This window comes from Balaenoptera physalus (genome assembly GCF_965194825.1).
Source record: "Balaenoptera physalus genome assembly, chromosome: 13".
In the NCBI taxonomy this organism is placed as follows: Eukaryota; Metazoa; Chordata; class Mammalia; order Artiodactyla; family Balaenopteridae; genus Balaenoptera; species Balaenoptera physalus.
In genome coordinates this window covers 101,611,139-101,636,656 of record NC_138892.1, presented here as the reverse complement: position 1 = coordinate 101,636,656, position 25,518 = coordinate 101,611,139, and the positions used below count along the sequence as shown (strand labels likewise).

At 39.0% G+C, this 25,518-nt stretch overlaps 1 protein-coding gene across 4 annotated transcripts in view; it reads right to left on the bottom strand.

Annotated features, from left to right (window-relative positions):
• Positions 1 to 232: 232 nt before the first annotated feature.
• Positions 233 to 25,518, bottom strand: part of CD163 (CD163 molecule) — a 39,914-nt gene continuing 14,628 nt past the window's right edge. Inside the window, exons 7-17 of one of the 4 annotated variants that reach the window (XR_014252415.1) lie at positions 18,118 to 18,432; positions 17,706 to 18,020; positions 17,241 to 17,333; positions 16,848 to 17,162; positions 15,103 to 15,423; positions 6,473 to 6,781; positions 6,080 to 6,115; positions 5,769 to 5,876; positions 4,426 to 4,521; positions 3,315 to 3,450; positions 233 to 467 (exon numbers count right to left, since the gene is read on the bottom strand). Coding sequence is in view for 2 of the 4 variants with exons in the window: in XM_082420164.1 (XP_082276290.1) it covers positions 456 to 467; positions 3,354 to 3,367; positions 4,426 to 4,521; positions 5,769 to 5,876; positions 6,080 to 6,115; positions 6,473 to 6,781; positions 15,103 to 15,423; positions 16,848 to 17,162; positions 17,241 to 17,333; positions 17,706 to 18,020; positions 18,118 to 18,432 (1,934 nt within the window). In the remaining 2 variants the exon portion in view is untranslated. The remainder of the gene's footprint in view (positions 468 to 3,314; positions 3,451 to 4,425; positions 4,522 to 5,768; positions 5,877 to 6,079; positions 6,116 to 6,472; positions 6,782 to 15,102; positions 15,424 to 16,847; positions 17,163 to 17,240; positions 17,334 to 17,705; positions 18,021 to 18,117; positions 18,433 to 25,518) is intronic. The other 3 variants (XR_014252416.1, XM_082420165.1, XM_082420164.1) reach the window with 3 other exon arrangements.

The window sequence follows — 25,518 nt, the reverse complement described above, 5'->3', positions numbered from 1 at the left end:
ATACGTTATTAATAAAACCTTCAAAAATCATTAACTTTCCCTTCATTAAAAAAGTATAGGAAAAATAAGTTTGATTTGATAATAAGAAGAAAATTATTATTTAAACCAAACTAGAAAAAGATACATGCAAATGAAAACATTGTCAAATAAAAATACATATTTATATAATCCTAAAATAGTCAGAAAGCCCATTCAGAAATTCATAAAATCAAGAACAAGAAGTGAAGACAAATTCAAATCAGCAATATTCCTTTTTATTTATTTATTAAAAGGGTATTCCTTTTAATACCCTTGAAAGTCTTACATACAATTTTTAGTGGTCACATTCACCAATTTAATTTTTAGAAATTCTTCAGTGGTCTTTGGAATACTAGGAGACAAAGGACTGTACTGTAATCTTCAGTATACAGGTAGATTCTTGCTTATTCAATAGTCCAGGTCTTCATCAAGGTATCTTAAATGCTGAACTAAAGACATACATAGAAAAAATGTTACTTTTCTCTTCATACACACATGCTAGAAGAATTATATTATAATGTAATATAATGTATTACATTACATCTGTCCCTCTGTCTCTTTCTCTCTCTTTCTCTCTCTCTCACGGACACACACACACACACACACACATGCTCGCTCACTCACATATATTAAAAATCATACTACTTTCCTCAACAGAAAACTTAAATGCAAAGGTTTTCAAACTTCAGTGTGCATAAGAATTATTTCTATTCCAGAGAACTACAGTGCAGAAATGCCATTTTTAAAAGCACCCCCATGTGATTCTGAAGCAGTGGTTCAGTAATGATTACTCTTTAAGGAAAAGGTAGTTTAATCATTATTTATTACATCAGAATAATATTCATATGTTTGAGATTATCAATCAAAACTACTCAATGCTCTGTGGTGACCTAAATGGGAAGGAAATCCAAAAAAGAGGGGATATATGTATATGTATAGCTGATTCACTTTGCTGTACAGTAGAAACTAACATGACATTGTAAAGCAACTATACTCCAATAAAAAATTTTTAAAAAGTCATTCATAGTCCTTAGTTTACAATCTGTTAGAATTTTTTAATGTTTCTTTCCATGTATACACAGGATAATTTTATAGATGTAAATATTATGTTTAATTGTATTCAATAACATGAATACAAAACTGGAATCATATTATTAAATTTTGTGCATGATTTTTCCTTTTTTAGTTGGCTGCACTATAATTTTTCCAGCCACAGCCCCACTGACTGGCATTCATTATGTTTCCAGCTTTTGGGCAGTACTAACAAGGCTGCAAAAAGGAACCCTTGTATATTTGTTCTTACATACTAATAGCTTTATCTGTACGGAAGAAATTTTTAGGGGTAGAATTGTTGGATCAAAGGATCCGTGAAGTATTTTTTTAAAAAATTAATAGAAGTTTCCAAATTGCTTTCTCCAAAGGCTACCACACTTCTCATCTCCAACAGCAATGTTTGAAATTACATTTTTCTCTGTATTCCCACCAGCAAGAAATATTGGTGCTGTTTTAAATTTTTGTTTGTCTGATTTATATAAAGCAATATCTCATTGTTAATCATAATTTGAATTGCCCAGACATACTGTGAACCTGAGCATTTAAAAAATATTTAGTAGTCATTTAAAATTCATTTTTTGTGAACTGTTTTTCATAACTTTGCCCAATTATTTATTAGATGTTCTCTTTGTCTTAACAATTGGTTTTATGTGTTTATATATATATATATATATATATATATATATAATAATACTATGTATGTTTTGTATACATATATTAACACTTTATCCTGTATACAATTTATAACAGCTCTATGTGTATGTCTATATAAATATGATATTACACTTTACATTTATATACTTTTAAGAATTCCCAATTTTTTCTGTCTCAATCTGTATTTCTCATATGTCATATAAAATATCACTACAAAAAAACCCATACTTTTGCCATATATAATTTCCAAATGTGTAGTCCTCTCAAAATCATTTTAAAAAATAGAAAATGTGGGGCTTCCCTGGTGGCACAGTGGTTAAGAACCCACCTGCCAATGCAGGGGACATGGGTTCGAGCCCTAGTCCAGGAAGATCCCACATGCCACAGAGTAACTAAGCCCGTGCGCCACAACTACTGAGCCCGTGTGCCACAACTACTGAAGCCCGTGCACCTAGAGCCCGTGCTCTGCAACGAGAGAAGACACCGCAGTGAAAAGCCCGGTCACCGCAATGAAGAATAGACCCCGCTCACCGCAGCTAGAGAAAGCCTGCGTGCAGGCAACAAAGACCCAATGCAACCAAAAATAAATAATAAATTAATTAATTTTAAAAAATAGAAGATGTACCCACTAACTCATTTCACCATCTTTTATTTTTGATGTATAACTTAAATTTTTTGCCTTATTCACTTTTTTGGTTACACTTTCCTCATGAAAGCAAATTATAAATTGCAAATCTGATCATATCTTGCCCCAGCTTTATCTTCCAAAGCCCACCATCTCCCCAACAGTCCCTAGAATAAAGTATGAACGTGAAATACAACAGATAAGACCATTTGTCATTGGGGTCTACCCAGTCTTCCCCGCCTAGATTCTCATCACTCCCCTCCCTCCATATAGCCTCTCCACACTCCCACACAAAGACTGTGAGATCTTTCATTAAACAATCATGTCATTGTCAATAGCATCTTTTATATCTGTATCTTCAGTGCTCAGGACACCACTTGTCACCACAAATATGTTCAATGTTTTTTTTAACATAATATATTTTTGAATGAAAAACTTACTGTTCCCCAAAGGTATGATTCTCTTCTATGCCACATTTTGTACATGCTATGTCCTTTCCCTAGAATGGTCTATCTTTCAGTCATCTGATGTTTATCTTGAACATCACATCTTCACAATCTCTCCAAACTGTCTCAGGCAAGCTTTCTATACTCCTATAGTATCTTATACTATCTTTACCCTAGCATGCATTATGCAACTGTAGATATGTCTTTATCTCTTTTCTGAAACGACTCCTATAATATCTTTAGAAAAGTTATTCATATTTACTTACCCAGCTTCTCCTTAGCAACATGATGTACAATTGCTATTGCTTAAAATATATGTAACTAAGGGATGGACAAGAGTCATATTTATAAAAAGTTGTTGCATATCCTGAGTATGGATATACATACAAACATAAACATATATATGGAAATATATGTGTATATACATTCTTTCTTTCTTTTTAATACCAGAGGTGTCCTCAATTCTCAAAAGGAATGTAACTGTTTTGAACAATGATGAATAGATTCTTCTCACCCACCTCACTGAGTTATAATTCCCATTTTCCTTTTCATTGTACCTCAGAGTGGTCTCCTTTTTTCATCCAGAAATAGGAAGAGATTTAGACACAGAAATTAGTCCAGCATCATTAAAACCATCTTACTCATTGGAATTTTCTGAAAAGAAGAAAATAATTACTGGGAAATAAATCAGACCTCCCCTCAAGTGCCTCAGAAGCTCTTTGTGACCACCTAGAGGGGTGGGATAGGGAGGGTGGGAGGGAGACGCAAGAGGGAGGAGATATGGGGATATATGTATATGCATAGCTGATTCACTTTGTTATACAGCAGAAACTAACACACCATTGTAAAGCAATTGTACTCCAATAAAGATGTTAAAAAAAACAAAACAATGTTCACAATTAGGAAGACAAACAGTGTGATTTAAGAGGCACAGAAAGTCTTTCCTACGCCTTATATATATTTCCCTGTGTTAGTTTCGGCAAATACCACATCCCTTGGATTGAAGAAGTGAGGCAGGTCCCTCTCAGAAGGTAAGGACTATTGAGAAGGCACTGAGCCTTCATAGAGTAAGTGGCTATTGCAATATTTCTTACAACCCAGCAGAGTTACGCTTCCTAGAGGTAGAATTGGTGCTAAATAGAAGTCAGAAGACAAAGAAAGAATTATTATGTAATGGGAAATAAGGCTAGTCCTGTGAATAGGGTTGGCTTCTGATGGGATGAAGATATAGAAAGTTTAAACTTTTAGAAAAATATAATAAATATAAGTTAGAGAAAGGAAAGTAGCAGGGAGTGGGAATGGAAGAAACTATGAGAGATATGAAAAGTTTAACTTTTAGAAGATTAATTTCTGTTTTAATAAGAAGAGGTCCAAATAATATTCTACCACATGGTTCCTCGTCAGAAATAATCATGGACCTCTTAGCCAGAGGTCTCCTCATGACTGCAATTTTTATGTTCTCTAAGAATAATTTTTAGTTCATTCCTGCTTTTCTTCCTTTTGTACATCACAGACTTCCTATTATGTCTGAGATTTCTTTCCACTACTATGCAAAGTAGAATGCCTCAGCCTCAACTGCAGCTACTGGTCTGAACCCCAGGGCTACAGACCCTCAAAGAACTCACAGACCTGAGGAATTCTGTAGGTCCAGATCATCTGCCTTCAGGCAAGAATTCATCTCCCGGTATTGAATTTGGTGGATAGCATTCTCTCCTCTCGAGGAAACTGGCAACAGAGGTCATAGTTTAGGGATCAGAGGGCCATAATAAAACTTTCCCTCCCTATGTGTGCTTTTTCCCAGCAGTGCAAACACAGCTAATCATTACCCATGCCCTTGTCTTTTTTCCATTCCATTCTACTACCAAGCTTTACCCTCATGATGCCACAAACTCAAATGTAATAGGGTGAGGCTAAACTGGGTCCCCAGTTGCCATCTTATAACAACCCAGTTTCTTCCCCCAAGGCAGCCGGCAGTCTTCTGTAATTCACTGGAGATTTGTCTAACATCTTTATAAAATTTATCCTTTCCCTTTCATTCCCACTATAAAGTCCTTTTCATCTTTCATCTCAACAATTTCAAAATCCTATCCTTGTCAGTAATGTGGTTCTCTTTCAACCCCTCAGACATCCCATTGCCAAAACAGAACTTTGTAAGAGCCTGCCTGACTACTTTGCTCCCCTACACTATACTCTCTAATGACTATTAACTTACTGGGCAATACAGAACTTCATTACTCGTTTCTTCCCTCTTCTTCAGCCTTATCAGGAGCTTCTCTCCTTGAACTCAACTTTTACTTCCCCCCAAAACAATAAACGTTCCATCCTTTAAGCTTCTCTACACTTGTACATTTTTTTCTCTTTCCCTGGAATGCACTTTACCCAGTTCTTTGATCTCTATCTTCAAAATTTGTCTCAAAACCTCCTAGAAGCCTCCAATAATCCCCTTCCCCTTTCAGTAAATTACTTTATTCTCTGTGCCCCTTTGTTCCTTATTTATAATACTGTATAATAATACATTGCAATTTATTTGTTTACATATATACCTCTTCCACTAGACTGGAAGTTCCACGAAGACAAAAACATTTGATTATCCGAGTCTGAACCATCTTTAGAACCTAGCACATTTCTTGACAGAACAGTGAAATTAGTAATAAGTATATAGTACAAGCAAATAAATGTTTGGGCAATAAAGGAGTCACCCTGAACCATACAAGCATACTCATTCTAAACTATCAATTCTATAATGTCCCAATTATACATGTACATAATGTATAGCAATCATCAATACAAGCAGTGCCCCTTTTCTTCTCTGAATTCCTGTTCCCTCTTTTGGGAAACCGCTTAGATCTCTACTAGGTTTCTTCTTTCTGGCCATTTGATACCTGAATCTAATTTTTGTTTTTTGTTTTATTATCCCAAGAAACTTCTTACCCCATGGAAACGTTAGAGAGACAACATAATTTGGTTCAGACCTGTAAGCCGCTGTCTCTGTCTTCGCTTCTGAATCCACAAGAGGAGTACGGTGAGAGAGGCGAAGAGAATGACCCCAAGGATCCCAAGGGCAACAACGGAGGAGCGACCTGAGCACAGGTAAACATCACAAGAGGTAATAACGTCTTAGAGAAAAGACCTGGGTCCCCAGTTACCATCCCTCTCTTAAGTCAGATACAGGATTGCTGAAGTAAATTTCAAATCCTCAGAACTTCTGACCCAAAGTATCTTAATAAGAGGGATTCTAAATAATGCAGACAATTAGTCCCATGCTCATAAACCCCTTGTATACCTGTGGCATTTAGTGATCCTTCATTCTTTGCAATTTCTGTAGGAGAAAAGAAGAGAGACTCAGTTCTGGGAGTAATATATGGAACCACTATGTCTGTTTCCTGTCTGAGGCTTTAGCCTCTCAACCAAGAAAATTACTCCTTCCCACCCAAAACTAGAGGCCCCTAGTTTTTCGTCTCTCTGCACACGGATACTCGTAAGTTATGTGCTTGTCCTCGGCGAAGGCCAATGTATAACAACACATGTTTTCATCATTCTTGAGACTGAAACATCATGATTCTTTCTCCACTAGATCCCTGGGTTGGTACTTCCAGACCTTCCATAATGCACTTCGCCGTCCACCCTCTCTTTGTTGCCAGAGATTCCAAGCTCAGTCCAGACTCCCTGCACTCACCTGAGCACTTCACAGAAGCGTCCTCCTTGTGCCCACAGTCACTGTGGCCCCAGGATAGGGCAGGACAGTCCCACAGGGAGGACTCATTCCCCTTGCACTTCACTTCATTGAGCCATATGGGCCCCGTCCCCTGGCCAAACGCCGCCTCTTTTCCTGCCTCCAAAGCTAAGCCACAGCCCAGCTGTCGACACACCACCTGAGCATCGTCACGGTCCCAGGAGTCATCACATACTGTGCCCCAGGAACCTCCGTGCCAGACCTCCACACGTCCAGAACAATTAGTGGTTCCTTCCTGAAGTCGTATTTTGTCTGAAAAGCCAGAGAGAGACACCTAGATCATTTCTGAGAAGATAAAACTCCCAGGAGGTCACAGGGGAAAAGAGAGATGTGAAACTCTTTTTAAAATCTCTGTTTTAGTAAGCTGGGATGAAGTCAGAGAGTGGCATGGACATATATACACTACCAAATGTAAAATAGGTAGCTAGTGGGAAGCAGCCACATAGCACAGGGAGATCAGCTCGGTGCTTTGTGACCACCTAGAGGGGTGGGATAGGGAGGGTGGGAGGGAGACGCAAGAGGGAGGGGATATGGGGATATATGTATATGTATAGCTGATTCACTTTGTTATAAAGCAGAAACTAACACACTGTTGTAAAGCAATCATACTCCAATAAAGGAGAGACCTTCAAGATGGCAGAGGAGTAAGACGTAGAGATCACCTTCTTCCCCACAAATACATCAGAAATACATCTACACGTGGAACTACTCCTACAGAACACCTATCGAATGCAGGCAGAAGACCTCAGACTTCCCAAAAGGCAAGAAACTCCCCACATACCTGGGTAGGGCAAAAGAAAAAAGAAAAAACAGAGACAAAAGAATAGGGACGGGACCTGCACCTCTGGGAGGGAGCTGTGAAGGAGGAAAATTTCCACACACTAGGAAGCCCCTTCACTAGTGGAGACGGGGGGTGGGCAGGGGAAGCTTCGGAGCCACGGAGGAGAGCGCAGCCACAGGGGTGCAGAGGGCAAAGCAGAGAGATTCCTGCACAGAGGATTGGTGCCGACCAGCACTCACCAGCCCAAGAGGCTTGTCTGCTCACCCGCCGGGGCGGTCGGGGGCTGGGAGCTGAAGCTCGGGCTTCGGAGGTCAGACCCCAGGGAGAGGACTGGGGTTGGCAGCGTGAACACAGCCTGAAGGGGCTAGTGCGCCACGGCTAGCCGGGAGGGAGTCCGGGAAAAAGTCTGGACCTACCAGAGAGGCAAGAGACGATTGTTTCAGGGTGTGTGAGGAGAAGGGATTCAGAGCACCGCCTAAACAAGCTCCAGAGATGGGCGTGAGCTGCGGCTATCAGCGCGGACCCCAGAGACAGGCATGAGATGCTAAGGCTGCTGCTGCAGCCACCAAGAAGCCTGTGTGCAAGCACAGGTCACTATCCACACCTCCCCTCCTGGGAGCCTGTGCAGCCTGCCACTGCCAGGGCCCCGTGATCCAGGGACAACTTCCCCAGGAGAACGCACAGCGTGCCTCAGGCTGGTGCAACATCACGCTGGCCTCTGCTGCCACATCATGCTGACCTCTGCTGCCATAGGCTCGCCCCGCATTCCGTACCCCTCTCTCCCCCCGGCCTGAGTGAGCCAGAGCCCCTGAATCAGCTGCTCCTTTAACCCTGTCCTGTCTGAGCAAAGAACAGACACCTTCAGGTGACCTACACACAGAGGCGGATCCAAATCCAAAGCTGAACCCCAGGAGCTGTGCAAACAAAGAAGAGAAAGGGAAATTTCTCCCAGCAGCCTCAGGAGCAGTGGATTAAAACCCCACAATCAACTTGATGTACCTGCATCTGTGGAATACCTGAATAGACAAGGAATCATCCCAAAATAGAGGCAGTGGACTTTGAGAGCAACTGTAGATTTGGGGTTTGCTTTCTGCATCTAATTTGTTTCTGGTTTTATGTTTACCTTAGTTTACTATTTAGAGTTTATTATCATTGGTAGATTTGTTTATTGATTTGGTTGCTCTATTCCTTTTTTTTAATTTACAGATATACATTTTTTTTTCCTTTTTCTCTTCTTGTGAGTGTGTATGTGTATGCTTCTTTGTGTGATTTTATCTGTATAGCTTTACTTTTACCATTTGTCCTAGGGTTCTGCTTACCGTCTTTTTTGTTTGTTTGTTTTTAGTATAGTTTTTAGCACTTGTTATCAGTGGCGGATTTCTTTATTGGTTTGGTTGCTCTCTTCTTTCTTTCTTTCATGACTTTTTAATTTTTAATAATATTTTATTTATTTTAATAACTTTAATTTATTTTATTATTTTTTTCTTTCTTTCTTCTTTTTCTCCCTTTTCTTCTGAGCCATGTGGAGGACAGGCTCTTGGTGCTCCAGCTGGGAGTCAGGTCTGTGCCTATGAGGTGGGAGAGCTGAGTTCAGGACATGGTCCACCAGAGATCTCCTGGCTCCACGTAATATCAAACGATGAAAGCTCTCCCAGAGATCTCCATCTCAACACTAAGACCCAGCTCCGCTCAACGACCAGCAAGCTACAGTGCTGGACACCCTATGCCAAACAACTAGCAAGACAGGAACACAACCCCACCCATTAGCAGAGAGGCTGCCTAAAATCAGAATAAGATCACAGATACCCTGAAACACACCACTGGACGTGGTCCTGCCCACCAGAAAGACAAGATCCAGCCTCATCCACCAGAACACAGGCACCAGTACACTCCACCAGGAAGCCTACACAATCCACTGAACCAACCTTACCCACTGGGGGCAGACACCACAATAAACGGGAACTACGAGCCTGCAGCCTGCAAAAAGGAGACCCAAAACACAGTAAGTTAAACAAAAGGAGAAGACAGAGAAATACACAGCAGATGAAGGAGCAAGGTAAAAACCCACCAGACCAAACAAATGAAGAGGAAATAGGTAGTCTACCTATAAAGAATTCAGAGTAATGATAGTAAAGATGACCCAAAATCTTGGCAATAGAATGGAGAAAATACAAGAAACGTTTAACAAGGACATAGAAGAACTAAAGAGCAAATAAACAATGATGAAAAACACAATAAATGAAACTAAAAATTCTCTAGAAGGAATCAATAGCAGAATAACTGAGACAGAAGAACAGAGAAGTGACCTGGAAGATAAAATAGTGGAAATTAACTACCACAGAGCAGAATAAGGAAAAAAGAATGAAAAGAATTAAGGACAGTCTCAGAGACCTCAGGGACAACATTAAACGCACCAACATTTGAATTATAGGCATCCCAGAGAAAGAAGAGAAAATATTCGAAGAGACTATAGTTGAAAACTTCCCTAATATGGGAAAGGAAACAATCAATCAAGTCCAGGAAGCACAGAGAATCCCATACAAGGTAAATCCAAGGAGAAACATGACAAGACTCATATTAATCAAACCATCAAAAATTAAATACAAAGAAAAAATATTAAAAGCAGCAAGGGAAAAACAACAAATAACATACAAGGGAATCCCCATAAGGTTAACAGCTAATCTTTCAGCAGAAACTCTGCAAGCCAGAAGGGAGTGGCAGGATATACTTAAAGTCATGAAGGAGAAAAACCTACAACCAAGGTTACTCTACCCAGCAAGGATCTCATTCAGATTTGATGGAGAAATTAAAACCTTTACAGACAAGCAAAAGCTGAGAGAGTTCAGCACCACCAAACCAGCTTTAGAACAAATGCTAAAGAAACTTCTCTAGGCAGGAAACACAAGAGAAGGAAAAGACCTGCAATACCAAACCCAAATCAATTAAGAAAATGGTAATAGGAACATACATATTGATAACTATCTTAAATGTAAATGGATTAAATGCTCCAACCAAAAGACATAGACTGGCTGAATGTATACAAAAACAAGACCTGTACATATGCTGTCTACAAGAGGCCCACTTCAGACCTAGGGACACATACAGACTGAAAGTGAGGGGATGGAAAAAGATATTCCATGAAAATGGAAATCATAAGAAAGCTGGAGTAAATTCTCATATCAGACAAAATAGACTTTAAAATAAAGACTATTACAGGAGACAAGGAAGGACACTATATAATGATCAAGGGATCAATCCAAGAAGAAGATATAACAATTGTAAATATTTATGCACCCAACATAGGAGTACCTCAATACATAAGGCAAATGCTAACAGCTATAAAAGGGGAAAATGACAGTAACACAATAATAGTAGGGGACTTTAACACCCCCACTTTCACCAATGGACAGATCACCCAAAATGAAAATAAATAAGGAAACACAAGCTTTAAATGATACATTAAACAAGATGGACTTAATTGATATTGATAGGACATTCCATCCAAAAACAACAGAATACACATACTTCTCAAGTGCTCATGGAACATTCTTCAGGATAGATCATATCTTGGGACACAAATCAAGCCCTGGTAAATTTAAGAAAATTGAAATCGTATCAAGTATCTTTTCCGACCAAAACGCTATGAGACTAGATATCAATTACAGGAAAAAATCTGTAAAAAATACAAACACATGGAGGCTAAACAGTACATTACTAGATAACCAAGAGATCACTGAAGAAATCAAAGAGGAAATTTAAAAAGTACCTGGAAACAAATAATGATGAAAACATGACAACCCAAAACCTATGGGATGCAGCAAAAGCAGTTCTACCAGGGAAGTTTATTGCAATACAATGATACCTCAAGAAACAAGAAACATCTCAAATAAACGACTTAACCTTACACTTAAAGCAATTAGAGAAAGAAGAAAAAAAAACCCCAAAGTTAGCAGAAGGAAAGAAATCATAAATATCAGAGCAGAAATAAATGAAAAAGAAATGAAGGAAACAATAGCAAAGATCAGTAAACCTAAAAGCTGGTTCTTTGAGAAGATAAATAAAATTGATAAACCATTAGCCAGACTCATCAAGAAAAAAAGGGAGAAGACTCAAATCAATAGAATTAGAAATGAAAAAGGAGAAGTAACAACTGACACTGCAGATACAAAGGATCATGAGAAATTACTACAAGCACCTATATGCTAATAAAATGGACAACCTGGAAGAAATGGACAAATTCTTAGAAAAGCACAACCTTCCAAGACGGAACCAGGAAGAAATAGAAAATATAAACAGACCAATCACAAGCACTGAAATTGAGACTGTGATTAAAAATGTTCCAACAAACAAAAGACCAGGCTTCACAGGAAATTCTATCAAACATTTAGAGAAGAGCTAACACCTGTCTTTCTCAAACTCTTCCAAAATATAGCAGATGGAGGAACACTCCCAAACTTATTCTACGAGGCCACCATCACCCTGATATCAAAACCAGACAAAGATGTCACAAAGAAAGAAAACTACAGGCCAATATCACTGATGAACATAGATGCAAAAATCCTCAACAAAATACTAGCAAACAGAATCCAACAGCACATTAAAGGGATCATAAATGATGATCAAGGGGGTTTATCCAAGGAATGCAAGAATTCTTCAATACATGCAACCAATCAACGTGATACACCATATTAACAAACTGAAGGATAAAAACCATATGGTAATCTCAGTAGATGCAGAAAAAGCTTTTGACAAAATTCAACACCCATTTATGATAAAAAGCCTCCAGAATGTAGGCAAAGAGGGAACTTACCTCAATATAATAAAGGTCATATATGACAAACCCACAGCCAACATTGTTCTCAATGGTGAAAAACTGAAACCATTTCCACTAAGATTAGGAGCAAGATAAGGTTGTCCACTGTCACCACTATTATTCAACATAGTTTTGGAAATTTTATCCACAGCAATCAGAGAAGAAAAAGAAATAAAAGGAATCCAAATTGGAAAAGAAGAAGTAAAGATGTCACTGTTTCCAGATGACATGATACTATACATAGAGAGTCCTAAACATGCTACCAGAAAACTACTAGAGCTAATCAATGAATTTGGAAAAGTAGAAGGATACACTATTAATGCACAGAAATCTCTTGTATTCCTATACACTAATGTTGAAAAATCTGAAAGTGAAATTAAGGAAACACTCCCATTTACCACTGCAACAAAAAAAATAAAATACCTAGGAATAAACCTACCTAAGGAGACAAAAGACCTGTATGCAGAAAACTATAAGACACTGATGAAAGAAATTAAAGATGATACAAATAGATGGATTGGAAGAATCAACATTGTGAAAATGACTATACTACCCAAAGCAATCTACAGATTCAGTTCAATCCCTATCAAACTACCACTGGCATTTTTCACAGAACTAGAACAAAAAATTTCACAATTTGTATGGAAACACAAAAGGACCCGAAGAGCCAAAGCAACCTTGAGAAAGAAATGTGGAGCTGGAGGAATCAGCCTCTGTGACTTCAGACTATACTACAAAGCTACAGTAATCAAGACACTATGGTACTGGCACAAAAACAGAAATATAGATCAATGGAACAGGATAGAAAGCCCAGAGATAAACCCATGCACATATGGTCACCTTATTTTTGATAAAGAAGGCAAGAATATACAATGGAGAAAAGACAGACTCTTCAGTAAGTGGTGCTGGGAAAACTGGACAGCTACATGTAAAAGAATGAAATTAGAACACTCCCTAGCACCATACACAAAAATAAACTCAAAATGGATTAAAGACCTAAACGTAAGGCCAGACACTATAAAACTCTTAGAGGAAAACATAGGCAGAACACTCTATGACATAAATCACAGCAAAATCCTTTTTGACCCGCTTCCTAGAGAAATGAAAATAAAAATAAAGATAAACAAATGGGACCTAATGAAACTTAAAAGCTTTTGCACAGCAAAGGAAAACATAAACAAGATGAAAAGACAACCGTCAGAATGGGAGAAAATATTTGCAAATGAAGCAACTGACAAAGGATTAATCTCCAAAATTTACAAGCAGCTCATGCAGCTCAATAACAAAAAAACAAACTACCCAATCCAAAAATGGGTGGAAGACCTAAATAGACATTTCTCCAAAGTAGATATACAGATGGCCAACAAACACATGAAAGAATGCTCAACATCATTAATCATTAGAGAAATGCAAATCAAAACTACAACGAGGTATCACCTCACACCAGTTAGAATGGCCATCATCAAAAACTCTAGACACAATAAATGCTGGAGAGGGTGTGGAGAAAAGGGAACCCTCTTGCACTGTTGGTGGGAATGTAAATTGATACAGCCACTATGGAGAACAGTATGGAGGTTCCTTAAAAACTAAAAATAGAACTTCCATATGACCCAGCAATCCCACTACTTGGCATATACCCTGAGAAAACCATAATTCAAAAAGAGTCATGTACCACAATGTTCATTGCAGCTCTATTTACAATAGCCAGGACATGGACGCAACCTAAGTGTCCATCATCGGATGAATGGATAAAGAAGATGTGGCACATATATACAATGAAATTTTACTCAGCCATAAAAAGAAACGAAATTGAACTATTTGTAGTGAGGTGGATGGACCTAGAGTCTGTCCTACAGAGTGAAGTAAGTCAGAAAGAGAAAAACAAATACCATATGCTAACACATATATGTGGAATAAAAAAATAAAATGGTTCTGAAGAACCTAGGGGCAGGACAGGAATAAAGACACAGATGTAGAGAATGGACTTTAGGACACAGGGAGGGGGAAGGGTATGCTGAGATGAAGTGAGAGAGTGTCATGGACATATATACACTACCAAATGTAAAATAGTTAGCTAGTGGGAAGCAGCTGCATAGCACAGGGAGATCAGCTTGGTGCTTTGTGTCCACCTAGAGGGGTGGGATAGGGAGGACGGGAGGGAGACGCAAGAGGGAGGAGATATGGGGATATATGTATATGGATAGCTGATTCACTTTGTTATAAAGCAGAAACCAACACACCATTGTAAAGCAATTATACTCCAATAAAGATGTCTAAAAAAAAAGGATTATGATATTAAAAAAATCTGTTTTAAAAGTTTGCTTATTTAATGTGTATTTTAAATTTTACATTTTTACAAAATTCATCTTTTATGAAAGCCTATGTCCCTCCAGCAAACTGGGTGTATTTCATCCTGGACATAAGAATGTTAGTGTGACACCTGAAACTAACACAGCATTGTAAATTAACTATACCCCAATACAATTTTTAAAAAAAGAATGTTAGTGTGACTTAGGAAATGTCAAATAGATAAAGTTAACATTGTAAATATATAATGTTAAATTCTCTCAAACTGCCAGGTAGATAGAAATCTTTTTCCAGTTTAAAAAGGTGTAGAATGGGAAAATAATTCAGGATTGATCTTTCTGACTGCTTCTCTCTTAATATTAAGTGTAACAAGATACTATTTGAAAGAAAAATGGGGCGACTCAATAGTCAAATGCTGAATTATATATTCTCTTCTCCTCATTTGTTCACAGAGATAGCAACTGAATAAAACTTTTGAGAAGACCATCAGAGTATGATAGTCGTTGGGGAAATGATCACTGATCCTGAGTACCTATAGGCCAAATTAAATACAACCCATTACATTATCCAGGTAGAATAAGGATTAACCAAAGTTTACTCATTCTTGCTTAGATCAGAAGATGCTAGTGGAGCCACAGAATGGAAGCTTCATACAGTCCAACGGATACTCACTGGCACACGTGATCCAGGTCTCCTCCGAGGGGCTGGCCAGTCTCTTCTTCCATGGAGATGATGGGCACTGCCATAAGGTGTCAGGCCCTTTAGGACACTGAACATTGTCCACCCACATGTGCCTGGACATCGTCTTGTCTGAAGATGCAGGGATGATGCTCCCTTTGTCCGCACAGCCCAGCTGCCTGCATACCACTCCCACCGTGGCTGCAGACATGTTACTCTTGCCAACGCTGCCCCAAGCTCCATTGTAAAAAACTTCCAGGTGTCCTGCACAGGTCTCTCTGCTGGTTTCACTGATGAGTCTCAGAGACATGAACTCTGGGGTGAAATAGAGAGTTAGCAGTTTTAAATCTTTTCTGAAGATTCAGAGGACTCTCTCCCTTTACTCTGATGTGAGAATGGATTTAAAAATAGGTACGATACACGAGGAATTTCATTACTAGTAATTCTTTAGAAACTTCTGGATGATTTGGTAGATTTTGTTAAAATATAGTATTTGTTCTATAAATATTTCTGGTTTTCTAGTCTTGGATTTTGTAATTAGAGACCTCTTTAAAATGTCAACAGTGATTCTAAGTTGACTTCTAAATCTTAATCAAAGGCCCAGAGCCTTTTATGAATTACATAGTTTGGATTTTTTTCTCCCTAAATTACTGTAATTTTAGGTTTCTAACCCTATTCTGTTCATTTTTTGGCAGTTGTCCTTGATAGTTAAAATTTATTGAGATACTCAGACACTAAAACCAATGTTTTATATACATTTCCTTAAAATGAAATATTTCCCTTTCTGACACTTCACAGTTTTGTTGTGTATGTCCTCTACCAGATTTACGTCACTGAATGTTAGTGATAGCAAAATCTCTTCTGGCATATAGAATTTTTCACTTCCCTAAGTCATAGCACTCTTTTTGCCAATACATTACAACTGAGTACATTTCTGTACTTCACAATGCTTTCTAAAATCTTACCATGTATACAAAACAAGAGCAGTGTCCTGTTATGGTCATTTATCTGTCATTAAAAATTACTTGGGGGCTTCCCTGGTGGCGCAGTGGTTGAGAATCTGCCTGCCAATGCAGGGGACACAGGTTCGAGCCCTGGTCCGGAAAGATCCCACATGCCGCGGAGCAACTAGGCCCGTGAGCCACAACTACTGAGCCTGCGCGTCTGGAGCCTGTGCTCTGCAACAAGAGAGGCCGCGATAGTGAGAGGCCCGCGCACCGCGATGAAGAGTGGCCCCCGCTTGCCGCAACTAGAGAAAGCCCTCGCACAGTAATGAAGACCCAACACAGCCAAAAATAAATATAAAAATAAATAAATAAATAAAAAAGTACTTGGGCATGGTGATTATCTTCTTCTCTGTACAATGTAGCACCAAATGTATTTCTGCTGTCCTTTTTAATCTACTTTATTAATACAGCTATCATCAAGTGGTGCACTAAATCCTTACCCAATATCCAGCTCCACATATGTTTATAAAAGAACTTATGATTAGTTTTGCTGTCATTTTCATGATATGCAAACTCACTTCTGAATTTTTCTCTTTCTGATATTATACTGCCTTGCACATGAGGTAGCACTAATTCATCAAATCCACACTTCTGGCAGCCTGAATCTCACAAGTGTTCCCTTTGAACCTGTATTTTAGGGAATTTGCTCAGATTAATATCCTTCACTACCCTTTGCCCCACCTCAGTCCTTTCTTATATAATTATAATCTATTGTAATTATGCAGAACTTACCTGAGCAGATAACTCCTGCATCCTCCTTATGCCTGCAGTTGTGGCGCCCCCAGCCATGGGAATGGCATTGCCAAATACGAGATTCTTTTCCATTACAGTTCACCTCATCCAGCCAGATGGGCCCTGTTCCTTCCCCAAAATGAGCAGAACCAATGGCATTAATGGCCCCTCCACAGCCCAGCTGTTTGCACACCACGTGGGCATCATTCAGGTCCCAGCTGTCATCACAGATGGTGCCCCAGGAGCCCTCATGATAGATCTCTATTCTCCCAGCACAACGCCCGCCTCCATTTACCAGGCGAAGTTGACCACTCCCTGCAAAGAGAAAATAAAATATAAATGCATTTCTAAGGATTTTGAGATCATTTTCATAGACTGGTCACTGGTTCTTACCTATGCAGGGAACACCACTTTCTTCTGAAAAAATAGAGCTTGTTGGGTCCGAGGATGATGAATTGCATGGGGGTAGCGTCTGACTCTGGTTTCCTGCAAACACCAAACGTCATCAGTCACAAGAGATACAAAAAGTTGGGGTGAGGAAAGGAGGTCAGCTGGAGTGTTAAATAGGTGAGCTAGGACAAACATAGCTTTAGAGAAAGGTGGAAGGGTCAACCAGGCTGGGAGTGAATCAGGTACTCTGAGAAGGCACATGGTAAGCACTAAATAACTATGAGGTCCATGAAAATTAAGTTTACTTTCCTTCTAAAAAGACAAATGAAGTTAATATTCTGGCACACTTCTCATGATCCCTCAAAATGGATCATTCCCTTTTCCTTCTGTTCTTCGCCATAGTTACACCCTCTCTTAAGGCACACCACCATGGGAGAGGCTCATCGTTGGCTGCCCTTTTTCTCTTACCTGAGCAGATTACAGAGGCCACTTGCCCCAAAGGACATAGCGATGCACCCAGAGCAGTCATGGGACAATCTCCCATGTGACGCTCAGTCCCAGTGCAGTGAAACATGTGCCTCCAGACCTGCCCACTTCCTTTCCCAAAAGGTGCTCCTCTTGGGGTAGAAAGGGCAACTCCACATTTAAGCTGCTGGCAAAAAACGTGAGCATCTTCCATGTCCCAGTGTGAGTTGCAGAGAGATCCCCAGGTCCCAAGAATCTTGAGCTCCACTCTTCCTTCACATGGGGACTGGCCATTAACCAAGCGAACTTCTGTGTATCCTGAAAGGAGACAGGGCTTTAAAAAGATGTCTGTGACTACCTAACCCTACCCTCTTCACAATATGGGAACAAATTGAACATGTGCTCTGGGTCTCACTTGAGCAGACTACTCCAACATCCCTGTTGTGACTACAAGTCCCGTCTGGGCGGGGTGCTACTGGGCAGAGTGAAAGATGGGACTCGTGCCCCTCACACTGGAATTCTTCAGCCCAGATCTGTCCATTTCCTTCTCCAAAGTGAGCTCCCCCCAGGATAGAGATGACTGTGCCGCATTGTAATTCCCTGCATAGCACACTGGCCGCTTCCAGAGAGAAGTCAGAATCACAGACGGTGCCCCAGGTGTCGCCATGTTTCACTTCAACACGACCAGAGCAGGGAATGTCCCCTCCGACTAGTTTGGGTTCCCTGTGGGCTGAAAAATAATATTTCAGTGAGAGAGAACATGATTCCAAGATTTTCCTTCATGATGAGAGTGAGGCAGGGAGTGAAAAGTGAGAAAGGGAAGCTATTCTTTCCTCTTGGCTTTTCTGCCTAGAGTTCGGCTTGGCAAATTCCAGACCTCCCCATCCTTCATTAGACCACTTCATCAGAGACAATCCTGGAACTTTGCCTCCTGGAACCTGTAATTCCTGGAGCATGATTACTCTTTCCTTTTAGTATTTTGCCTATATTATACATCACATTGGAGACCACAGATAATGGGTGTCCATTCTCTCTACTTTTTAGCCCTATATGCAGTCCTTCACCCAAGGGGTCTGCCCCAACCATTGCAAATGGTTCTAGGTAAGGATTTTTAATATATCAATACTTCCTGTTTCCAAAATGAACAGCAGACCTCTTCTTCCCTGTCACACTTGACGGGAGATGTTCCTTTTCTCCTGTTTTCTCCTCCTTCCTGCCTGACAGGGCTTTATCAGAACCTTTCATGTGTCCCCCAACCAAAGTTCTATCCTCCTTTCTCATCTTCTCAATGGACATCTTCTCTCAACTGCCAATAAATATGTTTTCATCTACACATTTCTCTTTAAATTTATATTTACAAGCAGATCTACTTGGACATCTGGAACTTAAGGTGTTCAAAATTGAATGAATTATGTACTGACAAGCCCACAGTATTCCTTACTCAATTAATGGTATCCAGGACCAAATTAGAATCACCTGAAATTGAACCCCCTTTTTAACTCCCCATAAATAATGGTAATAATGATAGTAGTGAATATTAAAGTGAACACTTATTTTGTGTATATATATATATATATATATATATATATATATATATATATGGCATTTTAGTAAGTATTTAACAAACATTATTTCATCCTTACAATTGCCTTAGGGTATAACTATTAATAACATTCCAGTTTTACAGACAAGGAAATTGAAACATAGAAAACTGTAGTAATTTGCTAAGGTCGCACAGCAAATTAGTGAAGGGCCAGGATTTGAAGCCAGGCAGTATACTAGAGAGCCTAGAATCTTGACCCCCTACAATACACTGCACACGTAGAAGCCACCAGCACGTGTCAGTCCTCCAGCATATTTTTCCTCCATATTTATCGTTACTTTGATGTAATTTGTCATCATATGTCATGTAGACTTTTTATTTATTTATTTAATTTATTTATTTTTGGCTGCGTTGGGTCTTCGTTGCTGCACGCGGGCTTTTCTTTAGTTGCGGCGAGAGGGGGCTGCTCTTCGTTGCGGTGCACAGGCTTCACATTGCAGTGGCTTCTCTTGTTGCAGAGCACAGGCTCTAGGTACACGGTCTTCAGTAGTTGTGGCTCATGGGCTCTAGAGCACAGGCTCAGTAGTTGTGGCGCGTGGGCATAGTTGCCCTGCAGCATGTGGGATCTTAGTTCCCCAACCAGGGATCGAACCCGTGTCCCCTGCATTGGCAGGTGGATTCTTAAGCACTGTGCCACCAGGGAAGCCCTGTTATGTAGACTTTTGCAATAGCTTCCTAAGTGGTCTCCTAGCTTCTAAATCCTCTTTCCAATAAATCTACACCATGGCCATGAGTGTATTATTAAAGTTCAAATATTTTCACATAATTTCTTTGTCTTCAAGGTAAGTCAGTGTTTCTTTACTACTTATATAATAATTTATCTTTTTAACAAATATTATTAAGCACCTACAATATTTTAGGCATTTGGATGGGCACAGAGTTCAGTCTATCAGTGAGGATAGATCATTCTAATACTAATAATAATAATCATAACCACAGTAGCTAACATGTATTGATCACTTGCTGTGTAATTCCCATGAGGGAGTAGATATTATTATTATCACCATTTTTTTCTTTTGAGGAAATTGCAGCACAGAGAGCTTTGGCAGCTTCCCCAATATCACCCAGCTATTCAAATTAAGGGGGGATAATAAGCACTGTTTTCTTAGCATACTTGAAAATACTCTATGATGTCACCTGAAAAGTCTTAACAACTATTACTCTACCAATCATACCTGATACCTCAGCCTAAATATGCTTTCTCAAGCTTCTGTACCTCTGCAGACACTTTTTTCTCGACTTATTATGTATTTCCCAACCTTATGTACCTGGGAAAAAGTTACTTCTTTTCAAGCCTGCTCAGTTTCTCATTAATTGCTCTCTCCTTCAAGAACACGTAATTTAGTAGAAGATAAACATGTTCAAATAATAACTTGAGTCCAAAACTAGATACATATTTTAGATACAAAACTAACAAATGAAGGAGTCATCAGCTCTATTAAATCTGAACTGAGTTTGATAAAAAGATGAGGAGTTTGCCAAGTAAATAATGTGTGATATGGCATTTAAAGAATACAGTCATGAAATAGCATGATGTAATTGAGAAAATATGGGTAATTTACCATGGTTGGAATTTAAAACATAAAGAAAAGACACACCATAAATAAAGCTGAAGAAATGGGGCTCAGGTTTTAAGGACATTCTTTGCCAGGTTGAGATCACACTCATCAAGACAAGTGTGAGTTTCTTTTAACATCCTCAGCGGTAATTCAAGTTACGTGCGAGATGCAAACTATTTCCTTTAATTCATCTTAAAAGAGAGGAAAGAAAGGAAATTCATATGAAATTGGACTTTCTAAAAGGCATAAGTCTTTTAGAGATGCCTGCTGTTAAATATCACTAATTTTTACGATCCCTCAACACTACTATCAGCATGACACAGATATACTATCAGCCCTCGCCAATTTCCTAAAGTGTTCTAGATCTGACTATATTCTCTATTATAGAAGCATAGAATAACTCAGCATGCAAAAATTTCACCACTTATCCATTAAATATGTACAAAGCAAGTTCCATCCAAATTTGAGTTGAAGAACACATTGCTTTCTAAACACAGCTAAGACTTTAAAGCAAATAATGCCTCTACAACACAAATAATGAAAGATTCTTGAGTCAAGTCCTTGATTTAATCTTGTTGAATCATTATTTGAGCATGAAATTCCTCCAAGATATCATTAGCTAATATTCATATAATCTTATTCCACTTTTGGACAGACCTAAACCTTTGAATAAAAACAGTTTCTTAGATTGAGCCAAATTCAGCTTTCTTTTAACCTCTTGCTCTCTCATCTAGATTGATCTCGAACAAAATAAAACACAACCAGTGAAAAAACAACCTCCCCCCAACCAAAAAACAGCAAAAACAAATAACTTTCTCTTTAATGGTGAAAACTTGTGAAGCACTTGAAAACAAGTCCCTTCTGTAAGTATCCTCTTATTTCCTTTGTCATAAAATATTTGAGTCCAGGGCAAAAGAGAAATTCTTCCACCCAGAAATGTCTTGGAGACTGTATCCTCAGCCTTTATTTCATGAATCTGTTAGTAACACATTAATCTGTACCACAGATTGGCTTCCTTATACCATTTACTCTGTGTACATGGTTAGAATATTGGTAATTTACCCCTTTAAGGGATTTTTTTTTCCTGTTAAACCTATGAGTGCATTTTAACATAAAAGCCATTAATTGAATTTTTGTGCCTGGATTTAGCTCCTTTAATGAATAAGTTAAACTTTCCCTGACATCAATAACTGAATCTGTATTCATTTCTTTCTGTAGAAATGAATAAATGAAGAAATGGAGAAATGAAGAACAAATATAAGAAATAATTAATTAGAGTTACTTCCTTTTGCTTAGTAATAGATAAAATACACAATATGCTTTAAAGAAGCATTGATACATTTTCATCATTTATTCCTTTCCAGACTCTGAAGAAGTATAAATCATTCTAGTCTCAAAATTATTTTTTAGACTTTAGTAAAATAAAACACAACTCAAATGAACCATTTCTTAGGTTCAGATGTCCTCTACAGCAAATATACAGTCATCACAAACAAAATGTCTGGGATTCAAAGCAATTTTGTGGCCAAAATTCTTAGACCTCTTTGTAGTTGGCTTGTCTAAACTACGTGTCAGGGATAAATTGTTACTTTGTCTTTCTAGTTTTCCAGCTTTACTGAGTTCTGGCCCCTATCAGCCATCAAACCTTGTGCTTTATAAAAGTCTAAGAATTTGAACAGATTATGGAATTCATAGTTTGAACTTGACAGGCACAGAGACAGTATTTCCATAATTTTTTTCCTGGAAATCTTCTGAAAGTATCAAGTAAATCAAAAAAATAAAATTACAAACTCTATTTCTAGAAAAACAAGAAGAGAGCTAAAATCTAGGCCCCCAAATAAGTATTAATAGAAGAGCTTCCAAAAAGCTACAGAAATATAGTAAGAGAGTTTACAAAAGGAAGCAAAGTGCACATACGGCAGATAGCAAACAAAAATATAATTTTGTAAAGAGATGGGCCCACCTTAAATTGCAGATTTATGCTGTTTGCGATTTCTATTATAGTCAGCTTAATAGAATCCTAAATAATTCAGAATGTGTTATCATAAGTGAGGTACCCTAGTAATAAAACCTAAATTTTGGATGTGGTTGAATGGAATTCATGGGCAGAATATACTAATGACTCAGATATTGTAGACTGGAAAGCTAATACGTCATGTTATCCATGGTAAGATATTTGGACAAATGTCACCTTGAAAAGAAAACCATCTGCTTACTAAAGCTGAAAAATTTGAGAACATATTGGGAAAAGTGTAAAAAAAGAAAAGTATACTTTTATAAAGGTATAAAAAAAGAAAAATATCAGAATGTTGACATGGCATGAATCCTCCTTGCCACTTTTAACACTTAAGAGAGAGATGAGCTCAGACTAGAAGCAGCTAGACTGCAAGAAGAAATGGAAGGATAAATACTAATTTCATGAGGGAGACATCTTCTGCCTGCAGCTACTATATGTAGTTAATTGAGAGTCCTATAATTTGGAACTTAACAGGATTGAAGAAAAACAAACCCTACTACGTATCCTGTCCCCTAAATTAAGGTGGTGATAAAATTGTGGATTTAGCAGACTATAAAATTGATGCTCTCCATACAAAGACAATGAGCCTACCAGCAGAGACAGGATTTAGGTCTTGCCTTTCCAAACACAGGGTTTCAAATGACCTTAGGGCAGTGGCCAATAAATTAAGAGGAAGGGCCTGGTCACTGGATAGATCAAAGTACGTAATTTATTCTTTGTTGTTACTTTCACATGGCATTGGATTAAAGCAAACAGACTAGAAGCCTACTGAGTTTGGAGAGAATTTTTTGCTGACTTTGAAGGCAGCCGACATCGGCTAATGATTACTCAACCCTAAAAGCAATCCAAGGGTCCCTAAATCAGTATCAGCAGAAAGTGGGTTGTGAAAGCTGTGCAGCCCCCGGACAGGTATACTCTCCAAACTGAACTCAGAATTGACTATGAGAACAACGCACTAGGAAGTACTGCCCTGAGAAGAGCGCCTGGGCTCATGAAGGATAGTGCGCAGAGAGCAGCTTCTCAGAGGGCAGAACCTGGTCTATCAAACTGGCTCACCAACACATGTCGTCATTCGCAGGGCAACTCATTATTCTTGTCCAGTAGGATTTGATAATTACTGCAGAAGAACAACTCTAGGTGTTTCTTGGTGACCACAGCACCACCCAGGCAGCCTTAAACTTCTTACCTATTTGACTTATTTTAAATGAGAAAAAAAAATTTTTTTTTCTTTAGCCACTCAGGTGGTTTTTCTTGTAGTTGCAGCTGAACTTCATACTAATTAAATAAAATAAATTAATAGGAAAATAGACAACCCTTTCTAAATTTAGAAGGAAATTATCAGACATACAAATATGCTTACACATTCCCAAACACATGCAAAGGCCCCATAAAGGTCATAGAGTGAAATATGTTTTCAGTTGTAGCATATTACACGACAATAAATATTATGTATATATAATATGACAACATAATAATGCATAATATGACTAACTTAAGGTCAAATACATCTCCCATTTCAAAAAAAGTAACTCTATCAGAGTCCTTTTCAACATAAATCCCAATTCTATTATGAGTACAAGTGATGCACCTGGAACAAAATTATTTGTAAAGGTTGAAAGTAAGAGAATAGAAAATAAAGCAACAGGTGAGATATTAATATCAGACAAATTTGATTGAGAACAAAAATTTTTTGGGAATTTCCTGGCAGTCCAGTGGTTAGGACTCCTCGCTTTCACTGCCGAGGGCGCGGGTTCAATCCCTGGTCGGGGAACTAAGATCCCACAAGCTGTGTGGCATAGCCAGAAAAAAAAATTGTTCAACCATAAAAGATGGAAACCTTATAATACTAAAAAGAGCAATTCACAACGACTACATAACAGTCGTAGGAAGTTCTGTGTCCCAGAGTCACAGAGCATCAATTCATCAGTTATACGATATAGCTACTGGTACACTCAGTGGAAAACCTATAACCTCAAATGGTTATATTAATAAACAGGAAAGAATCAAAATTAATTAAGCATCCAACTCAAGTTAAGTCTCACATCGGGCTCCCCAGCCCAGGGATCCTGCACCAGGAAGACAAGCCCAGGGGTCTTGCACCCCCAGAACATTTGGCTTTGAAGGCCAGCAGGGCTTACTTTTGGGAGAGCCGAGGGTTGTGGGAAATAGAGACTCCACTCATAAAGGACACACACAAAATCTCACCCTCTCCGGGACCCAGGGCAGAAGCAGTAATTTGAAAGGAGCCTGGGTCAGCTCCACCTGCTGATCTTGGAGAGCCTCCCGGAGAGGCAGGAGGTGACTGGAGCTCACCCTGAGAACACAGACACTGGCAGCAGTCACTGTGGGGAGCTCCTTCTACCACAAGGATACTGGTGTTAGAAAAAGTCATTTTGGGAATCCTCTCTTTAGCTTATTAGCACCAGGACCCAGACCCACTCACCAGCCTGTCAGCACCAGTACTGAGACACCTGAGACCAAGCAATTTATCAGGCAGCGACACCCCTCCCCCACGACTGCCCCTACCAGCAGGCAGGCTTCTTGAGACATCCTGAGCCCACAGCTACCCTGGAACATGGCCCTGCCCACCAGAGGGCCCAGGACCTAGCCCCACACAACAGTGGGCCGGCACGAGTG